Raw genomic sequence first — 20176 nt, 5'->3', positions numbered from 1 at the left:
GTCCAGTCTCATGTCCCGTCTTACTCTCTGTTTCTGCTGTAAAAATTTTTTAAAAATACTAATAAAAGTAGTCAAAGTTATGCAGTCTGGCCCTTGACTGACATTTTTCAAAACTCACTCAAGTGTTTACATCTATGAGAAAAAAGACTGGGTCACTACTCCACATTTTCATACTGCTTATAAATCTCAAGCCAGCAGCGCCCTAAGCTACCCTAAACTTGAGAAAAATGTTAACCAAAATAATTTTTGTCTATTACTACTGAAGGGAAATAAGGTATTAAGTTGATAGATTTCTGAGGTATACTGCCATTTATTTGAATTAATGCTCCATTAGGTATTCAGAGAGTATAAAACGATCAATAACGATCAGCTGGAGGTTAAATGGCAAATCCAAAAGCATTCTTTTAAGAGTTGAAGGAAGTGCTTTCTTTCTTCAGATTTAAGAGGAGGAAAAAGGTGCTTACAACCAGACATGGGCCCCAAGGAAAGAAGGGGGACTTGTTTCTGCTCAAGGTTGGTGCATGTGTGTGTTGGGAGATAGTTGTCACATGGTGGGATCCAATTGCATTCAGGTAGGTTTAGAGGGCTCCTCTAAAAAGGAAGGAAAGCATGGGCAGAAACTTACCCACTCTCTAGGAGTGTGCTGATTAACTGTGAACTTCATGTAAGACTGTATTATTTTCAACCTCAGAAATATTTACCAAAAAATCAGGGACCACGACCTCCTGGACAAAAGGAAAACTGTCACAGCACTGAAAGCAGGAGAGGACCGGGCCATTCTTCTGGGACTGGCCATGATGGTCTGCTCCATCATGATGTACTTTCTGCTGGGAATCACACTCCTGCGCTCATACATGCAGAGGTAATGCCATTGGGTGGTTGGGACACGGTCGTTCGTCTTCTCCTTCTCCTTCCTCTCCCATAGCTTATCAACCCTAAAGTCCTCTTCCTCACCTCCTTTCCCAATAATAACTATTAGCAGTGACTGGCATGTAACATTTTTTAATAATGCTACCGAATAATAATGATGAAAATAGTACTACCTACTATGTGCAGGAACTTCCCTCCCCATACATGACTTGCTTAATGCTCACACGTATGTTATAAAGGCAGTATGATACGAATATGCTCCTTATAAGAATAGCAAAACTGAGGCTCAAGATAAATCTAATTTGTCTGATATCACACAACTCTAGCATATGGCAGAGGTAAGATTCAAACCCCCATCCCACTAATCCCAGAGTCCCTATTCTTGCCTCTTCACACCTCTGTTCTCCACCATCATTCTTTTCCAGCCCACACCCCTCTTCATCACCCCACATATCAGTGGTTCTCAACTGCACATTTAAACTTCCTGAAAAACTTTAAAAAATACTGATGCTCAGTCACCCCTCACCCATCCTCCCAGAAGGTCAGATTTAATGGCATATAGTAGGACCCAGTCACCAACATCTTTCAAAGTTTCCCCAGGCAATCCTAACGTGCTGTCAAGGCTGAGAAATACTGCTATGCATCAACTTTTAACAGTAGCAGATTTTGAACTCCTTTCATTTTAATATTTGCCCTAGGTTTACTGAATAGATAGGGAGGCAATTAAATACTGAGACAGCAAGTGTATTCCCCCTGAGTAAGCCACATGATAAATCCCCACAGCCTCTCTAGCTAACTGTTGTCCATACATTGGACACTTTGAGCACAGGGGAGACCAGCATTGCTGTAACTAATGGGGAAAGTCTCACAGTGGTTTGGCTCAAAGGAATGAAGCCCTTTCAAATGAAAAATTGAGATTTCGATCTGAAAGAGAATCAAAGCATTTTGTGGCATTCATTTATCCACCTAAATTAATACTTTCATTTTAGAAGCAAAGTCTAGCTGAAAGACAGTAATTTGCTAAAATTAAGGCATCATCTTTCCCATTTGTGGCTGCTCTGCTCTGTGTCTCTGATGCCTTCAGCTGTGCTCCTTCTCAATGAAAGCGCTGATGCCTCAGGCCTGAGTGTTCACTGTTTCCAAAACCGCTTTCAGATCTTCACATCTGTGCTTAGAACCATCTAAGACTTTTTTTTCCCCTTTGTATAAGCAAAATCTGACCATCCATATCCTAGGAAAATACAATTTGCCACGCCAGAGGGGGTCAGGGCCAGTAACCTGCCTCCGGCATAAAACTGGACATGAAAAGGGAAGTCAACACATGTCCAGCAAAAGGAAAGGGTATTCATCTGTGAAGAAAATGTGCTGTTTTCTGATCACAATAGTAATCAGCTTATACCCAGAGGCAAAACTTTGATTGCTTGTGTGTCTCTTCTTAATCACAAATGTTACCCTTGATCACAAAATTACATGTATTTTAGAAGGAAAACTGGCCAATGGGCAGCTGGAGGTTTGTTTACTTTTTCTTTTTTGATCTTTCTAATAGAGGTTCCCAGGGCACTGACATGAACCCATTATCTCCATGGAAGGGCCTCTCTTCCACTGTGTTCAAAGGGTGTCAGCGCAGTACCACGGAATAAGCCTGGGCCTTAGAGAAATGCCGGACTGGGTAGAATCGCCATTTCCATCGCTTTACTAGCTGTGTACCCTTGAATGTTTCCTGATTTCTCTGACTCTCAGTAAACTCACCTTAAAAAAATTCAATACCCAACCTATAAAGTTTTGGAAATGTATACAAAACACCAATTAGGGTGAAGACAGATGCTACAAGTGATCGGTTTTGGTACAATGAAAGGGTGGAGTTATCTTTTCTCCCTTATTAGAAAGACCATACAAAGAAATGTATCACTGACCTCGTATCTATCAAGTTAGATGTCAAGTCCGCCCACCCCTCTGCCATCTTCCCTCCGCTTCTCCCTTACACTTCTGCTACCTACAAACTAGGCAGACACTGCAGAGGTGAGGACTGGGGTGTGACGGCTGACAAGATAGGAATGCAGGGTGATTACAGGTGTGATATAAAAGATGCCTTATGCTTACCAGCGAATTTGATAAAAAAGTAAAAATCTAACTTAAATCAAGCATTGGATATTATAGTACATCTGATAGAAGTCACTGGAAGTTTTCAGGTGCCAGGCAGTTCATCCATCTTTATATTGTACTTTGCCTAAAGCTGCTCAATTCAAAGGCATAAGCTCTAACAAATAGATTGTACGATAGATTTGGATTCTTCAGGTTAAGGAGCTAACAGATGATCCCCTCTGATTATGCCTTCCCTGCCCTTAGTGTCTGGGCCTGTGTTTATTCTCCCCTCTCTCTGTAGCGTGTGGACTGAGGAGTCTCAATGCACCTTGGTGAATGCGTCCATCACAGAAACATTTAACTGCTCCTTCAGCTGTGGTCCAGACTGCTGGAAACTCTCTCAGTACCCCTGCCTCCAGGTGTACGTTAACCTGACTTCTTCTGGTGAAAAGCTCCTTCTCTACCACACCGAAGAGACCATGAAAATCAATCAGAAGGTAGGAGCTTGGCGCACACACACACACACACACACACACACACACACTGCATTTCGGTCACCCCCACAGAGCTCCTGCACTCTGCCCTCTGAAGTCCTCCCATGCCGGCATTTCAAAGGAAAATACCACTGGAAAGCGGGCCCTGCCTCATCCATTCACAGAACTATTTGACTCTTGCCTGGGAGACATTTATTTTCTGTGCATGTTGTGGACAGATCATTTCCCCATTTTGTGGTAGTGTGGATTTACCCTTTACTTTCACCTAGGAGAGTAAACATTCTATCATTTCTACACAAATAGACTAGGTCGTTCAAAGCAAACATGCAGCTTAGTCCAAGTGGTACAAGCCAAAACAAAAACAAAAACAAAAACAAAAAAAAACAAAAAAGAGGTATTCGTCATATACCTGAGAGCACTAGGGTAAAACTGCCTTTTGCTTGCCACAGGGACATAACTTAATCCCTTGGAGCTTCAGCTTCCTTTTCTCTAAAAGGAGAAACATAACAATGGCCATCTTGCAAAGTCATTTGGAGAATCAGAGCTGTGTATGTAAAGTGTGGAGCAGACCATGGTGCTTGGCACAGGGGAGACCTTCAATCCATGGTCACGGTGTGTGTGTCTGTGTTTCTCTCCTCATATGCACTAAGTTCAGAGAGGCTGAATTTTCTAGGGCCGATATATTCAACTCCACAAGGCAGATGGACAACAAAAGTGTATTGTGTGAAAGCTGTACAGAACACTTGCATTTCTAAGGTCTGAGATGATGAGTAACGTGTCAGCAGGACCAACCTGCTATTATCAATGTCAAGTTAAATATATTGAGTATAGGATTTATGGTAGCAATTTAGATATGCCAAGACCACCTGATGTCACTCTCCAGTAGGATAACTGGCTCTCATTACTAGGATACAAGCCTCATGAACCGTACTGTTTCTGTAAAAACTTTTATTTCCATCACAATTATCAGCACCTAAATGATACAGGTTATATGTATTGAAAAAAAAAAATGCAGTAGTTTGGAAATTAGACACTAGAACATAGGACCTGGTTTGTGTTATATGGACACAAAGTAAGAAAATCCACCTTGCATTTTGGCCACAATAACTTGAAAGAAGCCTTGCAGATATCTCTGAGGACTGAACATAATGAATATTTCAGAGACCATCGTTTGAAAACGTCTGCTCTGATTTCCTTTCGTTTGTAGCAGCTACAAGTAATACCAATCCTAACCCTGTTCTGCAAATACATAAAGCTTGGCTCTTGCACAAGTGTTTGTTTTTCAAGATCTTCCCTCAAGTCAGATCTTTAAATCAAAACTGACCTGTAATGGCAAATGCCTATAAAACTCTCAGATCTCTGTGGAACTGGAAATTGGCCAAAGTTGAAGAGGCATCAAAAAGTAGGACAAATTTCCCTTTCCTCATTTTGACATTTTATCACTACAGCCCTGTGAATTCATTATTTAGGCTATAAACAGGGAGTGAACCTACCATAGAAAGTCTCAGTTAAAAATTTAGGACCAGTATCTGTCTGTTGTCAGCATGATACTAGGTCATTGTTTGGTTTATTTGCCCCATTACCTTGTTTTTAACCGTGGATTATAACATACAGAAACATGCAAGAAATCAAAGAGTGCAGCTCAAGTATTTATCACAGAGACCACCATGAGGGTAAAGAAATGAAACATTTCCTGCACCACAAAAATACCCCTCACGCACCCTCTCAATAATAGGCTGTCTCTTGCCAAAGATAACAACCATCCTGACAATATGGTAATTACTTTTTAAAATTTTTCTTTGTAGTGTCAGCACCTAAGCCTATATCCTGAAACATTATCTTTTAGTTTTGCCTGGTTTTTAAACCTGATATAAATGGAATTATACAGAATATTTCCCTTTGTGTCTGACTCCTTTCACATAATACTTAGGTTTGTTAGAGCCATTCCACTTGGTGAAGGTTCATTCATTTCCTTTACGGTATCATATCCCACTGTATGACCATGCCACTTTATTTATCCATTCTACTGTTGATGGACATTTTGAGTCCTGTACAGTTTGGGGCTATTACAAATAATTCTGCCATGAATATTCTTGTATATGTCTCTTGGTGCACAAGCATGCACATTTCTGTCAGATATAAACCTGGGGATGAAATATCTAGATCAGAAGGTACACACATCTGAAAGTTTAGTAGATAATATCAAATGGTTTTCCAAAGTGCCTGCCCAGCTACACTCCCACCAACTCTAAAGATATGAGAGTTTTTATTGTTTCAAATCCTTACTGACATCGCTATCATCTGCAATTTTAACTTTAGCTAATGTACTGATATTTCTTTGGGATTCTGATGACTAATATTGTCACGTTCCTTTTCATTTATTTGTTGGCCATTTGGATGTTCTCTTTTGTACAATGTCTGTTGAAGTCCCTTGTCCATTTTTCTATCAGATTATTTCTTCTTCATATTCATTGTAGGAATTCTCTATAACTAGATATGAACCTCTGTTGGTTACATGCATTGTAAATAACTTCTCTCATCCTGTGGCCTTTTCAATTTCTTCATGATGTCTTTGAATGAAAGAGCTTTCTAATTTCAGAATAGGCAAATTTTTTTGTCAGTCTGTTTTTGCTGTTGTGGTGGTTGTTGTTTTCGTGTTTGGGTTCTGGGGAGGTTTTTTTGGTTTGTTTTGTTTTTCTAGTATTTTTTTTGTCCTGTTTAAGAGTCTTTACCTATCCTGAGTTCATGAACTCACTCTCCTAAATTATCTTTGAGAAATGTCATTATTTCTCCTTTCACATTTAGAATACGATCTGCCTGGAATTGATTTTTATGAAAGTGGTTTCTTTCCACTGCCCCCACCCCACACAAACCCCCACCCTCCAGCCACCACCTCCCACCACCACACCTGCCACTCCCCCCACACCCTCACCCCCTGGCTTCCCAAGACTTTATTTAAATTCAAGTTGGTTAGCATAGAGTATAGTATTGGTTTCAGGAGTAGAATTTAGTGATTCATCACTTACATGTAACACCAAGTACTCATCACAAGTGCCCTCCTTAATGCCTATCACCCATTTAGAACCATCCCCCACCCACCTTCCCTCCAGCCTGGTTTCTGGGTTTCTCTTTCTTTCTCATGTGGATAGCCATTTGCCCAAGTCAATTTATGAAAAGACCACATTTTTCTCACTGGATTATTTTATAATCTCATTCCCCCCTTTTTTTCTTGGATGTTATCTTTTGTATTAGTATTCTTTTAGGATTTAGCCTACAGATTACAACTTGTGATCTTGACTAAGGACATTAAAACATCTTAACTCCTACTTACTATCTTCCCAAGGTATATATTATTATTTTATTCTATATATACTTTTTTTTCTTAATGTTTATTTATTTTTGAGAGCGAGACAGAGAGCACAAGCGGGGGAGGAGCAGAGAGAGAGGGAGACACAGAATCCAAAACAGGCTCCAGGCTCTGCGCTGTCAGCACAGAGCCCGACATGGGGCTCGAACTCACAGACCACGAGATCATGACCTGAGCCGAAGTCAGACGCTCAACCGACTGAGCCACCCAGGCGCCCCTTCTATATACACTTTAAATTCATGCAGACATTATTATTGTTTTTGTAGGTGGTAGATATTCATTTAGATGTGTCCTCATGATTCTCTATTTTTATTATCATTCATTCCTTCCTTTATCTCTGTTTTTCCATCTAGGATCATTTTTACACTACATAAAGAATACTCTTTAGTATTTGCTTAGTGCAGTATCTGCTCTAACAAATTATCTCAGCTTTCATTTGTTTGAAAATATTTTTATTTCATTTTTATTCTTGAAGGATACATTCACTGAGCCTAAAATCTGAACTTGGCTGTTATTTTGTTTCTGCACATCAGAAACATTCCATTGTCTTCTGGTAAGCTTTATTACTATTTAGAAATCAACTCTCAGTCTAACTGCTGCTTCTTTGAAGCTAATCTTGGTTTATTTTACAGATCATTTTATTTGGTTTTCTATAGTTTAACTCTTAAGTGGCAGAGAGTGCATTTATTTTTATTTAGCCTGCTTACTGCTTCCCACGGCTTCTTTTGCTGTTCCTTGATGTTTTTCCTCAATTTCAGAAAGTTCTCAGTCAGTATTTCATCAAATATTCTCTACTTTGATTCGCTCCTGTTTCTCCTTTTGGCACTCATACTGGCCATATCTCTCTCTTTTGTAGCTATCCTCTGTTTAATCTCTCAGTGCTTCATCCCCAATACTGACCTATCTTCTAATTTGTAATTCATTCCTCAGCTTTGACAAACCTACTGTTAAACCTACCCACTGGGTTCTTAGTTTCTCGTATTGTATTTTTCATTTGGGGAATATCCATTTGAGTCTGTTTTATCATTTCTAGTTTTATGAAATATCTCATGCTTGTCTTTTAAATCCTTCAACATTAAAAGTAAAATTATAGTTATTTTAAAGTTTATCTTGATGACTTCAATATCCAGAGACACTAATGTGTTATTTTCTTTTCTTCTCTTGTATGTTTTCATGTTTGTCTTGTAATATCTGGTTATTTCTTATCAGGTGTCACATTTGCAAAATTATTTCTAAAAATAATTTGAAGCCTGGGATGATGTCATGATGTCATCTTTTCCAAATAGTATTTCTATTTGTTTCTGCCAGGTTCCTGAATGTATGAGCCATACGTGATCATGTCATTCTGACTTCATAAACTGAGATATACAAGTGTGAATTGAAGTCCCTTTGGAGATATACTTCAGGTTGCCATTATTCCTAGAATGCAGTCCTTTCAAGGTCCCAATACAGTGAATGGGGGTGGGGGGGGTCATTGGGGCCCCTACCTGATAGATCTTCAATGATGGTTCCTGCCCCTACCTCTGCAAGGCTGTCAAAAATTCTGTTCGGCTTTCTAGGCTTTCAGTCCCCTTCTAGAATCAGCACATACTCCCAAGGGAAAGGTGGCACCAAAGGTGGCTCACCCTTCTGGCCCCACAGCTCTTCACACTCTGGACAGCTGCCCTCTGCCTTTAATCAGAAGCATATTTGGGGGGCACCTGAGTTAAGTCAATCAATTAAGCATCCGACTTTGACTCAGGTCATGATGTCGCAATTTGTGAGTTCAAACCCCGCGTAGGGCTCTCTGCTAACAACTCAGAGCCTGGAGCCTGCTTCAGATTCTATGTCTCCCTCTCTTTCTGCCTCTCCCCTGCTCGCACTCTGTCTCTGTCTCTGTCTCTCTCTCAAAAATTAATAAACATTTAGAAAAAACAACAAGTATATATATTGAAAATACAGTTACCTCCACATCAGAAGGTCATTAAACCACAATCTTCATGCAACATGGGGAGTATTCAGGATATTCCTATAGAAAACATAAAAATATTCTCTATGTGGAGCTCTCCTTCCTATTACCCTCCCACAAGCTTACAGTCTGCCCCAGAGTTGCCAAGAAATGGGCATCGTTTTATTGAGATACATAAGGCACCACTGACCATGTTTGATCTGAGAAAACAGGAGGCAAAAGGATATCAGTCAGGCTGTCTGTATCTTTGTAGAAAATATCCAAAAGAATTTTATTTTTAAATTTTCAATATTCTTTTTTTTTTAAGCCTTTAAACCCAGTGCCCAGCCTCTTGTCAATATTACAGTTGGAGCTGCTTAAGCTGATAAGCTGGCATGCTCTTGTAGAGCAATTGGCTGACTGTTCCTGTTTGCTGCAAGTGGGCTCAAGGGCCCCTACCTCTCAAGGCCGCAAGGCCGTCAGAGGAATCACAAACAGTGGCTGACGATTAATTCACTATGGTTGTTAAATTCCTCAATGCTGATCTCCTTTGGAAGTTTAAAACCTATTCTGCCCACCAGGGATTCTCAAAACATGACTCTGTAGTTTGAGAGTGGATTTAAAATGAAATTTGGTATAAAGCAAGAAAACGTATCCATTAAAGGGGTTCTGAACTCAATGCCAATGTGTCTGGGGCGGGAAGAGATGGTGTTTCCCACACCATCAAGTAATCCTCCAAAACCAGCTGAGTGTCCTACAATTCAACTCAAATCTGACACTATCTATCCAGAGATAGCATTAGATTCCTTACATTAAGAGCCTGTTCCAAAAGACTGCCCTCACCTCGAGTTCAGATGCCAGTCACAAGCCCAGGTTGTCAGAGATTCCAGCAACCCCTTCCTTAAGTTCAATTAATTTGCTGGAGTAGCTCACAGATGCAGAGACACATTTTGCTTATTCGATTCCCAGGTTGTTTTAAAATTATAGAACTCAAGAACATCCAGATGCAAGAGACATATAGGGCAAAGTATGGGGAAGGGCACAGAGCTGCTCCAAGCATGCCATTCTCCCCAAGTCGCCATGTGTTCACCAACCCGAAAGCTCTCCTAACCCTGTCCTTTGGGTTTTTATGGAGCATTCATTATCTAGGCATGATTAATTAATCCATCAGCCATTGGCAGTTGATTCACTCTCCAGCCCTTCTCCCAGGAGGTCAGGGGGGTAAGACTGAACATTCTAATACTCTAATCACATAGGTGGTTCTCCTGGAAGCCAGCCCCAATCCGTAAGTGTGGTCCCAAAGTCACCTTATTAATCTAACAAAAGACGCCTTTATAGCTCTTATCACTTAGGAAATTCCAAGGGTTTTAGGAGCTCTGTTCCAGAAACATGAACAAAGAACAAATATTTATTTCTTATTATAAATCGCAATTATCACATCCATTCTTTGGTTATGTGGGATAGTACCATATTATATTATATTTTATGTACAATTGTCATAGGGAAGACAGCTATTATTGATGTAAAAAGTTCTATAAACTAATCAATTATTTGCAACTCCAAACTCACCATTGTCCCTCACTTTGTCACCCATTTTGAAGCCTTTGGGGTTTACAAAATGCAGAGAATATACGTATCTAGACAGGGATTTCTCAACCTCAGCACTATCGATATTTGGGGATGTGGGGGCGCAGGGGATAATTCTTTGTTGTTCTGTGAGGGTGGCTTCTGTCCTGTTCAATGTAAGATACCTGGTCTCTGCCTCCTAGATGTCTAGCATCCTCCCCTCTCCAATTGTGACAACTAAAAATGTCTCCAGACAGTGGCAGAACAAGACTTTATGTAGCTTTGAATTTAGATGCTCTAAGATCCCAAAATCCTAAGCAAAGTTTGGAAGCACTGAAGTCCTCTACATTATATTGGTAGGGTAAGGGTAAAAGGGAAGAAACACGAGTGAAGTTGAAAATCTAGACAGGAAAGAAAAGAATCCGATATTTATCAAATGTCTGCCATATATAGTGTCCCCAGCACTATGCTAAGAACTTTACAAAAATCATCTCATTTAATCCTGACTAAAACCATACTCCTAAAATAACAGTCAAATTTTATCAAGAATTTACAACGTTCCAGGCACTGTATCATATTAAATATTTTACATGAACTCACTTATTTTTTTTTTACGTTTATTTTATTTTTGAGACAGAGAGAGACAGAGCATGAATGGGGGAGGGGCAGAGAGAGAGGGAGACACAGAATCAGAAACAGGCTCCAGGCTCTGAGCTGTCAGCACAGAGCCCGACGCGGGGCTCCAACTCACAGACCACGAGATCATGACCTGAGCCAAAGTCAGACGCTTAACTGACTGAGCCACCCAGGCACCCCTGAACTCACTTATTTAATTACAGCAGCAACCCCACATTTTAGGTACCACTATTATCTCCACTTTTTTCAGTAATGGAACTGAGCTCAGAAAATGAAATAATTTTCCTAAAGTCACACATTCGCTAATTAGGTCTGAATAAAACTCGAAGTCTCTTCATCTCATCCTACTGTTAAAGAGGAAAACAGTAAAGAGAGCATCCCCTTGAGAGGATGAAAAATCTAATTCTATGAAATATTTATCCTCTGATAATACATTTTAGTGCACAGGTGAGAATCCATGCCATTCCATCATATCCCAAGAGCTGCTTAGAATCAAAAGGCCATCGCACACAGAATAGAATTATCTGTGATCCATGGGGAAGGTCAGGGCTGTGTATTCATCACCAGTTTCCAATAGATACTAAACAGATAGACGTGAACCCTGAAAGGGGGCAGAAGACATGCCTGGAAATGTGACGTATGAAATCCCCACTTTAAATTGAAGGATATCTATGAGACTTTTGCTGAAGCTACCTATGGACCAGAGATTCAGAAATGCTTTTATGATTGACAGAGTTTAGTCACTTCTTGCCAAAACTGAATTCTGGGACATCCCAGGGCACCTTTGTGCAGAAATGAAAGAATGTGCCCAAAAGGAGCCTGAACTAAGCATCAAGAAGAAAAGCATGGAGACATAATCTATTCCTTTCCAACTGCTGAGAAAGAAGATCATGTCAAAGGGCAAGGTCAGAGGACGTGTCTGACTTACTCTAATCCTAACTGGATACACTGTGAACTGGGAAGGGGGATGCCTCTGTGGTTTAGCCATCTTGGGTATTGACTAATCTCAAGACTTCAGATGGCTTGTATTTAGTTAGTAGACTTCCTGGGTCCTTTTAGCTTCTTCTCACTTCAAATCAGGCAGAAATGCCGTAACAGCGTGGCAGCTCTGGGAAACACAGGAAAGGAACACTTCTCTCCGGAGGGACCTGTGTCTCGATACTGAAAGGAACATTAGCGCATAGCAGAGTGTGAAAGCTGTTTTCCTTTCCTCTTCCAAACAATTCAAACAGTCCCACTTGCCAAGATCAAGCAGACAGTAGATTTTGTGGGATTTTTTGGGATTTACTTTTTTTTAGAAGCCATGATAAGGAACAAGAAGTCTCAAAAGGGAAAGAAAACAACATCCCGACTGACTCTCTCTCTCATCTCTTTTGTCCATCACTTATATCCAAAAAACTCAAAAGTTTAAAATACACTTGTGGACTGGAGTAACCCAGGGCTTCCAGCAGGTGATCTCTATATTCTCTCAACATGAGGATCCTTTCTTCTTCTCCAGCACAGAACACAAACCCTGGCATGTCACACAGTGGACCAGCTTCATCACCACATGCAGGACATTCGTTGTTTGAGGACACGAGAAACAATTCCATCTGACTCTAGAACGAAGAATATCTATGTTTCACATGAGCAATCTTTATGTTTTTATCTCATGGCCATGGTGGGCTTAGGATGCACTGGCTACTAACAAGTTCTGAGAGCAAATTCATGGTCCCCCCTATGGAGGATATATCTTTACTGAAAACCTCATTAGCTTCATTCCTGGTCCCACTGTTATCACCCCATCCTTGCTTTATAATCTCTTCCTGTTTCTTTCTAATGATCTGCCTTGTATTATTTATGTTTTTTTTTTAATGTTTACTTATTTTTGAGAGAGAGAGAGAGAAAACAAGCAGGAAGGAAAGGATGGGGGGCGGGGGCAGGGCAGAGAAAGGGAGACACAGAATCTGAAGCAGGCTAGGCTCCAGGCTCTGAGCTATCTGCACAGAGAACAATGCAGGGTTCAAACTTATGAATCATGAGATCATAACCTGAGCCAAAGTTGGATGCTCAACTAACTGAGCCACCAAGGTGCCCCTATTATTTATGTTTTTGATGCCTGTGTCTAGCATGCCATCAGGCACATTAGAGACATTCAACATTGATTGGATTTCATTAAACTTCTAACCCCTCTCTGAAATAAAACTCTTCTCTTTTTATAAAAGAACAAATGAAGAACAAACCCTTCCCTTGAGGCGATACAGAGAATTGATAGCCCCTTTCCTACCAATATAAAAAAGAGAGGCTGGCCAGTGAGGTTACTCAGCCAAACCATCCCCTTCCCACTGCCCCCCACTTCTCCCCACACCTTTTATGTTTAGGGTGAAGGCCTGTCACTATTTACTTTATACATGCTTAGCAAAGCATGTCTAAGCAAAGCCCAACAGATAGTTCCTCAAAACTTCTGTCCATCATCAGAATAAAAATAACTCCAGTGATATCAAAGATTCTGGAAGTGAGGTTAATAAAAGCGAATTTTCAGCCACTTTTCAAAGAATTGTAGAAAATATGCAATGCTGGGTCTTCACTGCCATGTAAGGGCCACAAGACAAGTTGTCAGGACCCAGGTTTCTTCAGCTAAGAGAGGAAAGGCCATACCCCTGAGCCAGCTTGATGGTTTTCAATACCAAAGAGAATTTAAGGGATTTGGGAAAGCAATAAGGTTTGTTAACAAAACTCAGGATTGAGAACAGGTATGTGAGACTATGTCTTCCACTGAATGAGCATCTCAGAGGCTTGAAAGTTTTATATATTCATATGTTAAAACACAAAAGAAAGAATGACTCAAGGCCATGGTAAAAAAATTACCATATTTTTACTAGTACTTAAGTGTGTTGTGTGTATAAAAGTATAACTCATATGTTCCTTTATCATATATATCATGCAGAGTCTAAAAGTTAAATCTTTCTTAACCCACCCCTCCCACTAAAAAAAGAAATGATCTAAAATGCTGGGATTTTTATCTTTTCAATCCACACTATATTTTCCAAATAAACATAGATTACTTAGTAAAGTTTCCATTTGCTGAAATGCATTCTGTGTATTTTAAACCAAACACAGAAAATGATCCTCCAAGCATGCGATAAAATCATAAGATCATTAAACCTTCACCCCAAATTCACACCAGCCTCAGGAATGTACACATGGCTAAGTTTGAGCCATAGAGATAGAAACCTAGAATCCTAGTGTAGGATTCAGCATAATATCAACTCTCCTGGGACACAAAAGCAAGGACCATAACATAAAAGCCATTGAACGGCACTCCCCTGTGAAAACCACATAACTAATAATTTTGCCCTCCTTAGAAGTTTCGTAGTTTAGTATGCAGCACTTGGTTGAAGACTTTAGAAGATCATGTGGACAATGTGATATTCCAATAAGAAAGTACATAAATGAAAATGTATTGAGGCTTTAGGCATATTCATCATTTGCTCTTCACACAAAGCCTGCCTGGAAGGCTCTGTTAACCCCTTTGTACAGATAAAGAAGTTGATTCTGAGGAGCCAAGTAAATTGCCTATAGAAACACAGTAACCAGATCTCCTGAACACAGCTTGGGCTCATTATGCTACCGCACGCATTGGTCTTGACAAAAGAAGGATTCATCAATAATAAAAGTAAATGAATGATTGACACCGGCAGAGTCAGTCCAATCTATACAGAACATGCCTTATCTGGCCATTCCAAACGTATATGAGACCCTGATAGTTTGAAACTTTAATAAGGAATAGTAAACCTGTACTAGATCCTTCCTAGACAGTCTCAAAAGTACTTTATATCAGGACGCCTGGGTGGCTCTGTCGGCTAAGCATCTAACTCTTAATTTTGCCTCAGGTCATGGTCTCATAGTTCGTGGGATCAAGCCCTGCATCAGGCTCCGTGCTGACAGCACGGAGTCTGCTTGGGATTCTCTCTCTCCCTCTCCCTGTGCCCCTCCCCTGCTCGTTCTCTCTCTCTCTGTCTCAAAATAAATTTTAAAAAAACTTTTTAATACTTTACATCTCATTATACTTGAAAGAATCTTACCTAGTGACAGAATTATTGTCATTTGACTGACAAATGTTTCTTCAAAAAAAAAATTTTTTAAGCCAGATCAATTCACAAGAGCATAAGAAAAACTCCATTTTAATGGAATGCCAATTTTACTGAGATCATTTCAATAATTTGGTACCATTAACCACTGAAACTACTACTATAAACTGTCTTGGCACAAAAATATACAGAAGCCTGATGCATTTATGATCTAAATTGGCTCTGTTCAAATTCAACTACAAATGGCTTGTCTGTGATGTCTTTAATGCTTTGCTTCAGAAAACATTTTTTAAAGCTATAAAGACATGAGGCAGCTTTGAAGAAGAAAAAAAATAACAAAGGTAGGTATCTCCATCCTGCCTTAAACTCTTTTGATCCCAAAGGCATCCAACTGGTAGAAAATTTGTTTCATGGAGTCATAGGCTAATTTTGTACTAACTTGTAACTCACTGAGAAATTCTGCTTTTTTGGAGCTACTTCCAGACCCTTAATGTTGTTCTAGTGCCAGCTCTCTGCTGTACTCATATTTATGAGTGTACTCACGTTTATTCTTAGCTGATTACACGGGAAGGTGTCAACCAGCCCTGCTATGAGAACATTACTTTAAGCCTGGTTTACGATAAATACCAGCATACTCCATCTCCATTCTTAACTAAGTAAGAATCTTCCTGCTGTTTATAGTCAAAGAATCCAATGATTACAGCACTGTAAACAAAATAAGGGAAAAAGAGTAATCCAAACATACTCCATTAGCGAAACCCATTCCATTTCTTTTATATTTTTTTTCCTGTGAAATCTACAGGTCTAAATTGTTCTGGAATTCCAGAATGTACCTTAAAGGTCAACAATACCCCACCTCATTTTGTGTCTCCACATACAGTTGTGTGAGTTGTGCACTGCACAACCTTTGGGATACCAGTCACACTGTAAAAAGTCATAGAAGTGAATATTTGTAAGCACAACTTGTAAGTTGGTAATAGCAGTAAAATATGTGAGGCTTTTTCATAAAATAAGTGTATTAGGACAATTTTTTGGCAGAAAAATAATAGTGTTCCAAAGAGGGGACACAGCTGTCTAATTTACACCAAAACATTATATAGATTAGCAGTGATCTTGTCACAAACCAATTCAATTCAGAAAAATCAGTTAAATTAATCATTTGATAATGTGTATAACAATAAGGCAGGGATCTTTTTTTCCTGTTGAAAGGCAATTATGATAAAGAGGGGAAAGAGTTAGCTAAGGACTCACACATCTCCCTGGAAAGTGACTTAAATCACTGTTAGGGTGGCCAGTGACACAGGTGGCAAAGAATTGCACAGAGTGAAGCAACAAGCAAGACAAGGGTTTATTTACTCTTCAAGGGAGGAGAGAGGCCAGCCCACGTTTCTGTTAGGCTGGGCCTTTTAAGGGGTTTTGAAGGATGTGAAAGGGTTGCCGCTATGCTCTGGGGAGAGTGTGGGGCAGGGTCAACTCTTGGCCAGTGGAGCAAGCGGGGGCAGGTTTCTCAAGGGGCTCTGACTGGGGCTCATCTGGGATGTGTGTTGTGGTCAGGCTAGAGAAAAATATGTTTTGTAGTCGGGGTCGATTTTCTAAGAATGTAATGCCCTGGGGTCTAGAAAAACAAAGAGTTAGTTAGGGCCTAGTGCAGATCCCTGTGAGTTTTGTCTGTAAGGGTGGCTGGGGTGGGAGAGCGGGAGGGGGTTTGAATAGATTTCTTTCAATCACTTTTTTCCTAACTTTTTAAAAAATCAGTTTTGTCACTGCCCATTGACAGGCCAAGGGAAAAGGGGCACAGAGATTTCATCTCCTTGAAGACTGCTTTTTAAATGAGGAAAAAATGGGGGCGCCTGGGTGGCGCAGTCGGTTAAGCATCCGACTTCAGCCAGGTCACGATCTCGCGGTCCGGGAGTTCGAGCCCCGCGTCAGGCTCTGGGCTGATGGCTCAGAGCCTGGAGCCTGTTTCCGATTCTGTGTCTCCCTCTCTCTCTGCCCCTCCCCCGTTCATGCTCTGTCTCTCTCTATCCCAAAAATAAATAAACGTTGAAAAAAAAAATTTAAAAAAAAAAAAATAAATGAGGAAAAAATGTGTTCCAAAGTATATGCAATAAATAATAAAAACTGAGGAGTTGGGGCAAGGCAGGGAAGAAAAAGAGACACAAAGAAAGCAATCCAAGAATATAAGTATGTAGGAAGAAAGGAGAGACATGTAGAAGAGATACAACAGTAAAGATAAGAGAGGGGAAAAGTTCAAAGGAAATATAGTGTAAATTTTCAGATGAGCGCTGCTTGAAGAATAAACTCATTTGGTTCTGTTTTATTTTTCCCTGGCTTATGGAAAAAGTTGCTTTGTCATGCTATCATGCTCACTGAGCATGAACAATTCATCACGGCTCTTTAACTAGTCAGTTTCTCTACCCTTTCCAGGATTCTTTTTCAGCAACTCACCAGAGGTATAGCTATTTCCTTGGCTACTATAGCAAGGTGACCAAGGTGACTTGGCTGAATAAAGTAAGCCAAGCAAAAAGAGAATAAACTACTTTCCCTGAGAGAACTGGTAGCTTTTGATATTATATGGACAGCCATGGATAGACAAAAGACAGAAATTGACATTCTGATTCCATGGAAAAGTGTGTTCAGTAGGAAATAATTAAAACTCACCATGCTACGGTAAAAAGAATCCATTGGAGTCATCCAATTCTAATCAATAATCAAACTATATATGGGTGAACTATCTAGGTCCATCTGGGTCAGATACCTAAAAACATTGTCTTCATTACTGTGTGAGATCTTAGGGTTTCTGGAGGCACTGGTTTGAATACGAAAAGAAAAACCATCATGATTATTTCACAGCTCATTAAGCTGACCCCTCCCATCCCCTCCTAGAACCAGACATACATAAATACACAAAGCAAGTATCTTCTGGTGACAGTTTATCTCCTTTTCCACAGTGCTCCTATATACCTAAGTGTGGAAAAAATTTTGAAGAATCCATGTCCCTGGTGAATGTTGTCATGGAAAACTTCAGGAAGTATCAACACTTCTCCTGCTATTCCGACCCAGAAGGAAACCAGAAGAGCGTCATCCTCACCAAACTCTACAGTTCCAACGTGCTGTTCCATTCACTGTTCTGGCCAACATGTATGATGGCTGGGGGCGTGGTGATTGTAGCCATGGTGAAACTCACACAGTACCTCTCCCTGCTCTGTGAGAGGATCCAACGGATCAATAGATAAAAGCAAAAGGGATGAGATCATTTTCTTTAAAGCTCAAATACTGTTTTCTTTCATTCTTCACCAAAGAACCTTAAGTTTGTAATGTGCAGTCTGTTATGAGTTCCTTAATATATTCTTATATGTAGAGCAATAATGCAAAAGCTGTTCTATATGCAAACATGATGTCTTTATTATTCAGGAGAAGAAATAACTGTTTTGTGTTGGTTGGTTGTTTTCATTATCTTGTTTTGATGCTGGAACTAGTACTTCCTTCTCTCGTTCCGCCAAAACAGGGCTCAGTTATTCGTTTGCCAAGCTTTGTGGAGGAATGTAGACAATATCAACGCGATAAGGTCTGTGTTCTCAATTGTCAGATCTCTTGAAGACATTTCTGCAATATTTTTCGTCATTCATTGTTTACTAAAGCTGCAGCCAAAAATGTTCTTTCTTTTCTTACTCAAAACTGAGCCCTGTAGCAAGTGAAGGGACCAGATTTCCTAACTAAAGGATGTTAAGCATTTTCCTTATATTTCTACCATATCACTGTAAAGAAGGGAGAAAACCCAGACAGTTATTTCTCTTTTATTATTTTCTATTCATAACTTCAGATTTTTTAACTGATTTCCAAAAATAAGCTGTTTTCATCAACTGATTCTATAATCTCTTCCTGTGATTTAAATAGAAAATGAACAGAGCCCTTTTCCATTTAAGACCCTGCTACTGTGTGAGGAGATAACACTTACAAAGAGTTTCATTACCTGTGAATTGACTGAATGTGGAGTAGGTGCACCACTGCAATCCAGGAAAGTCTATGTCACTAAGTTATTTATGTGAAAATCTTTATTCTATTTCAAGTCAACTGTTAGATGGTAAAATTAAGATCCTACTTGCTGGCCAAGACTGGTAGACTGATTTCAGTGGGTAAATCTACTGTGGCAAATTAACATATTGCAATGTTACTCTTTGGGAATTTATGTTTAACTTAACGAGTATGTAGTCTCTCTTTCTGACAAGTGTTCCCCATTGGGATTTTAAAACTATGTGCACAGAATATTTGTCTCCTCTACATGTTTTATTTTTCTATTTACAATTCTCTTATTTTTTGCTAGATTTTATACACAGAGTAGACTTTTTTCCTAACACACACTTTAAATGAATAACAGCTCTAAAGGAAGACTTTGTTCACAATGCCATTTACTTATTGTGTTGAGGGGGGTGGGGTGGAATGAGGGATTGATTTTAAACAAAAACATTCCATCTTTTATTTAACATCAATATCAAAAGGGAAAGACACACATCTATCTTTCTCATCTATATTTAAGTACCCTTTTGTAATGTAGTATCAAAGTTTTCTACAAATTGGAAAATTTTACAAAACATATTTGTGGAATGAATAGTGAAACTAATCTGATGAAGTGGAAAATATCCTGTAATACTGTAATTCATAGTTTGACTTTCCATAAGCACATAAATCCTTAGGGTATAATCAGGACTTCAAATGTGTAATTAAAATTTAAACAAAAATCCATGACATCAGCAAGATTTGAATACCTCTTGCGTTCTGTTCTAAGCTGACAAGCCCATGGCGGTCCAAAAACCTATGATTCACTACATTTACAGCGTTTAAAGAGATTATAAAGAAAGTCCCTTTGACATCCAAATGCATACAACTTTCAAGCAATATTATGAATATTTGGAAAATATGATGGAAAATTCGACTCTTACTCTAAAAACATAATTCTGAAGATGATAGAAAAATCGTGGAGCTGAAAATTTATCATCTTCAATATTTCTTGAGCTTCCCTTCAAGTAATCCAAAGATGACTTTTATTTTTTTTTTTTTTTCGGACTTGTAATTAAAAATTCCCAACTAATGTTTCAGAGAAGAATGAATAAATCTCAAAATAAAGACACCAAAAAGAAGTTAACTAGTGCCCTCTAAGTTCCAG

The 20176-nt window shown here is 39.5% G+C and overlaps 1 protein-coding gene across 2 annotated transcripts in view; it reads left to right on the top strand.

Annotated features, from left to right (window-relative positions):
* KCNMB2 (potassium calcium-activated channel subfamily M regulatory beta subunit 2) overlaps positions 1-19767 on the top strand; it is a 238157-nt gene extending 218390 nt beyond the window's left edge. For both annotated transcript variants that reach the window (XM_045037252.1, XM_003991892.5), the window contains 3 exons: positions 692-862; positions 3254-3449; positions 17964-19767. In XM_045037252.1, coding sequence (XP_044893187.1) covers positions 692-862; positions 3254-3449; positions 17964-18248 — 652 coding nt within the window. In that variant the 3' untranslated portion in view covers positions 18249-19767. The remainder of the gene's footprint in view (positions 1-691; positions 863-3253; positions 3450-17963) is intronic.
* The last annotated feature ends 409 nt before the right edge of the window (positions 19768-20176 follow it).

This window comes from Felis catus, chromosome C2 (genome assembly GCF_018350175.1).
Source record: "Felis catus isolate Fca126 chromosome C2, F.catus_Fca126_mat1.0, whole genome shotgun sequence".
In the NCBI taxonomy this organism is placed as follows: Eukaryota; Metazoa; Chordata; class Mammalia; order Carnivora; family Felidae; genus Felis; species Felis catus.
The sequence above is the reverse complement of the archived record's forward strand: the minus strand, read 5'-3'. Positions and strand labels throughout refer to the sequence as shown.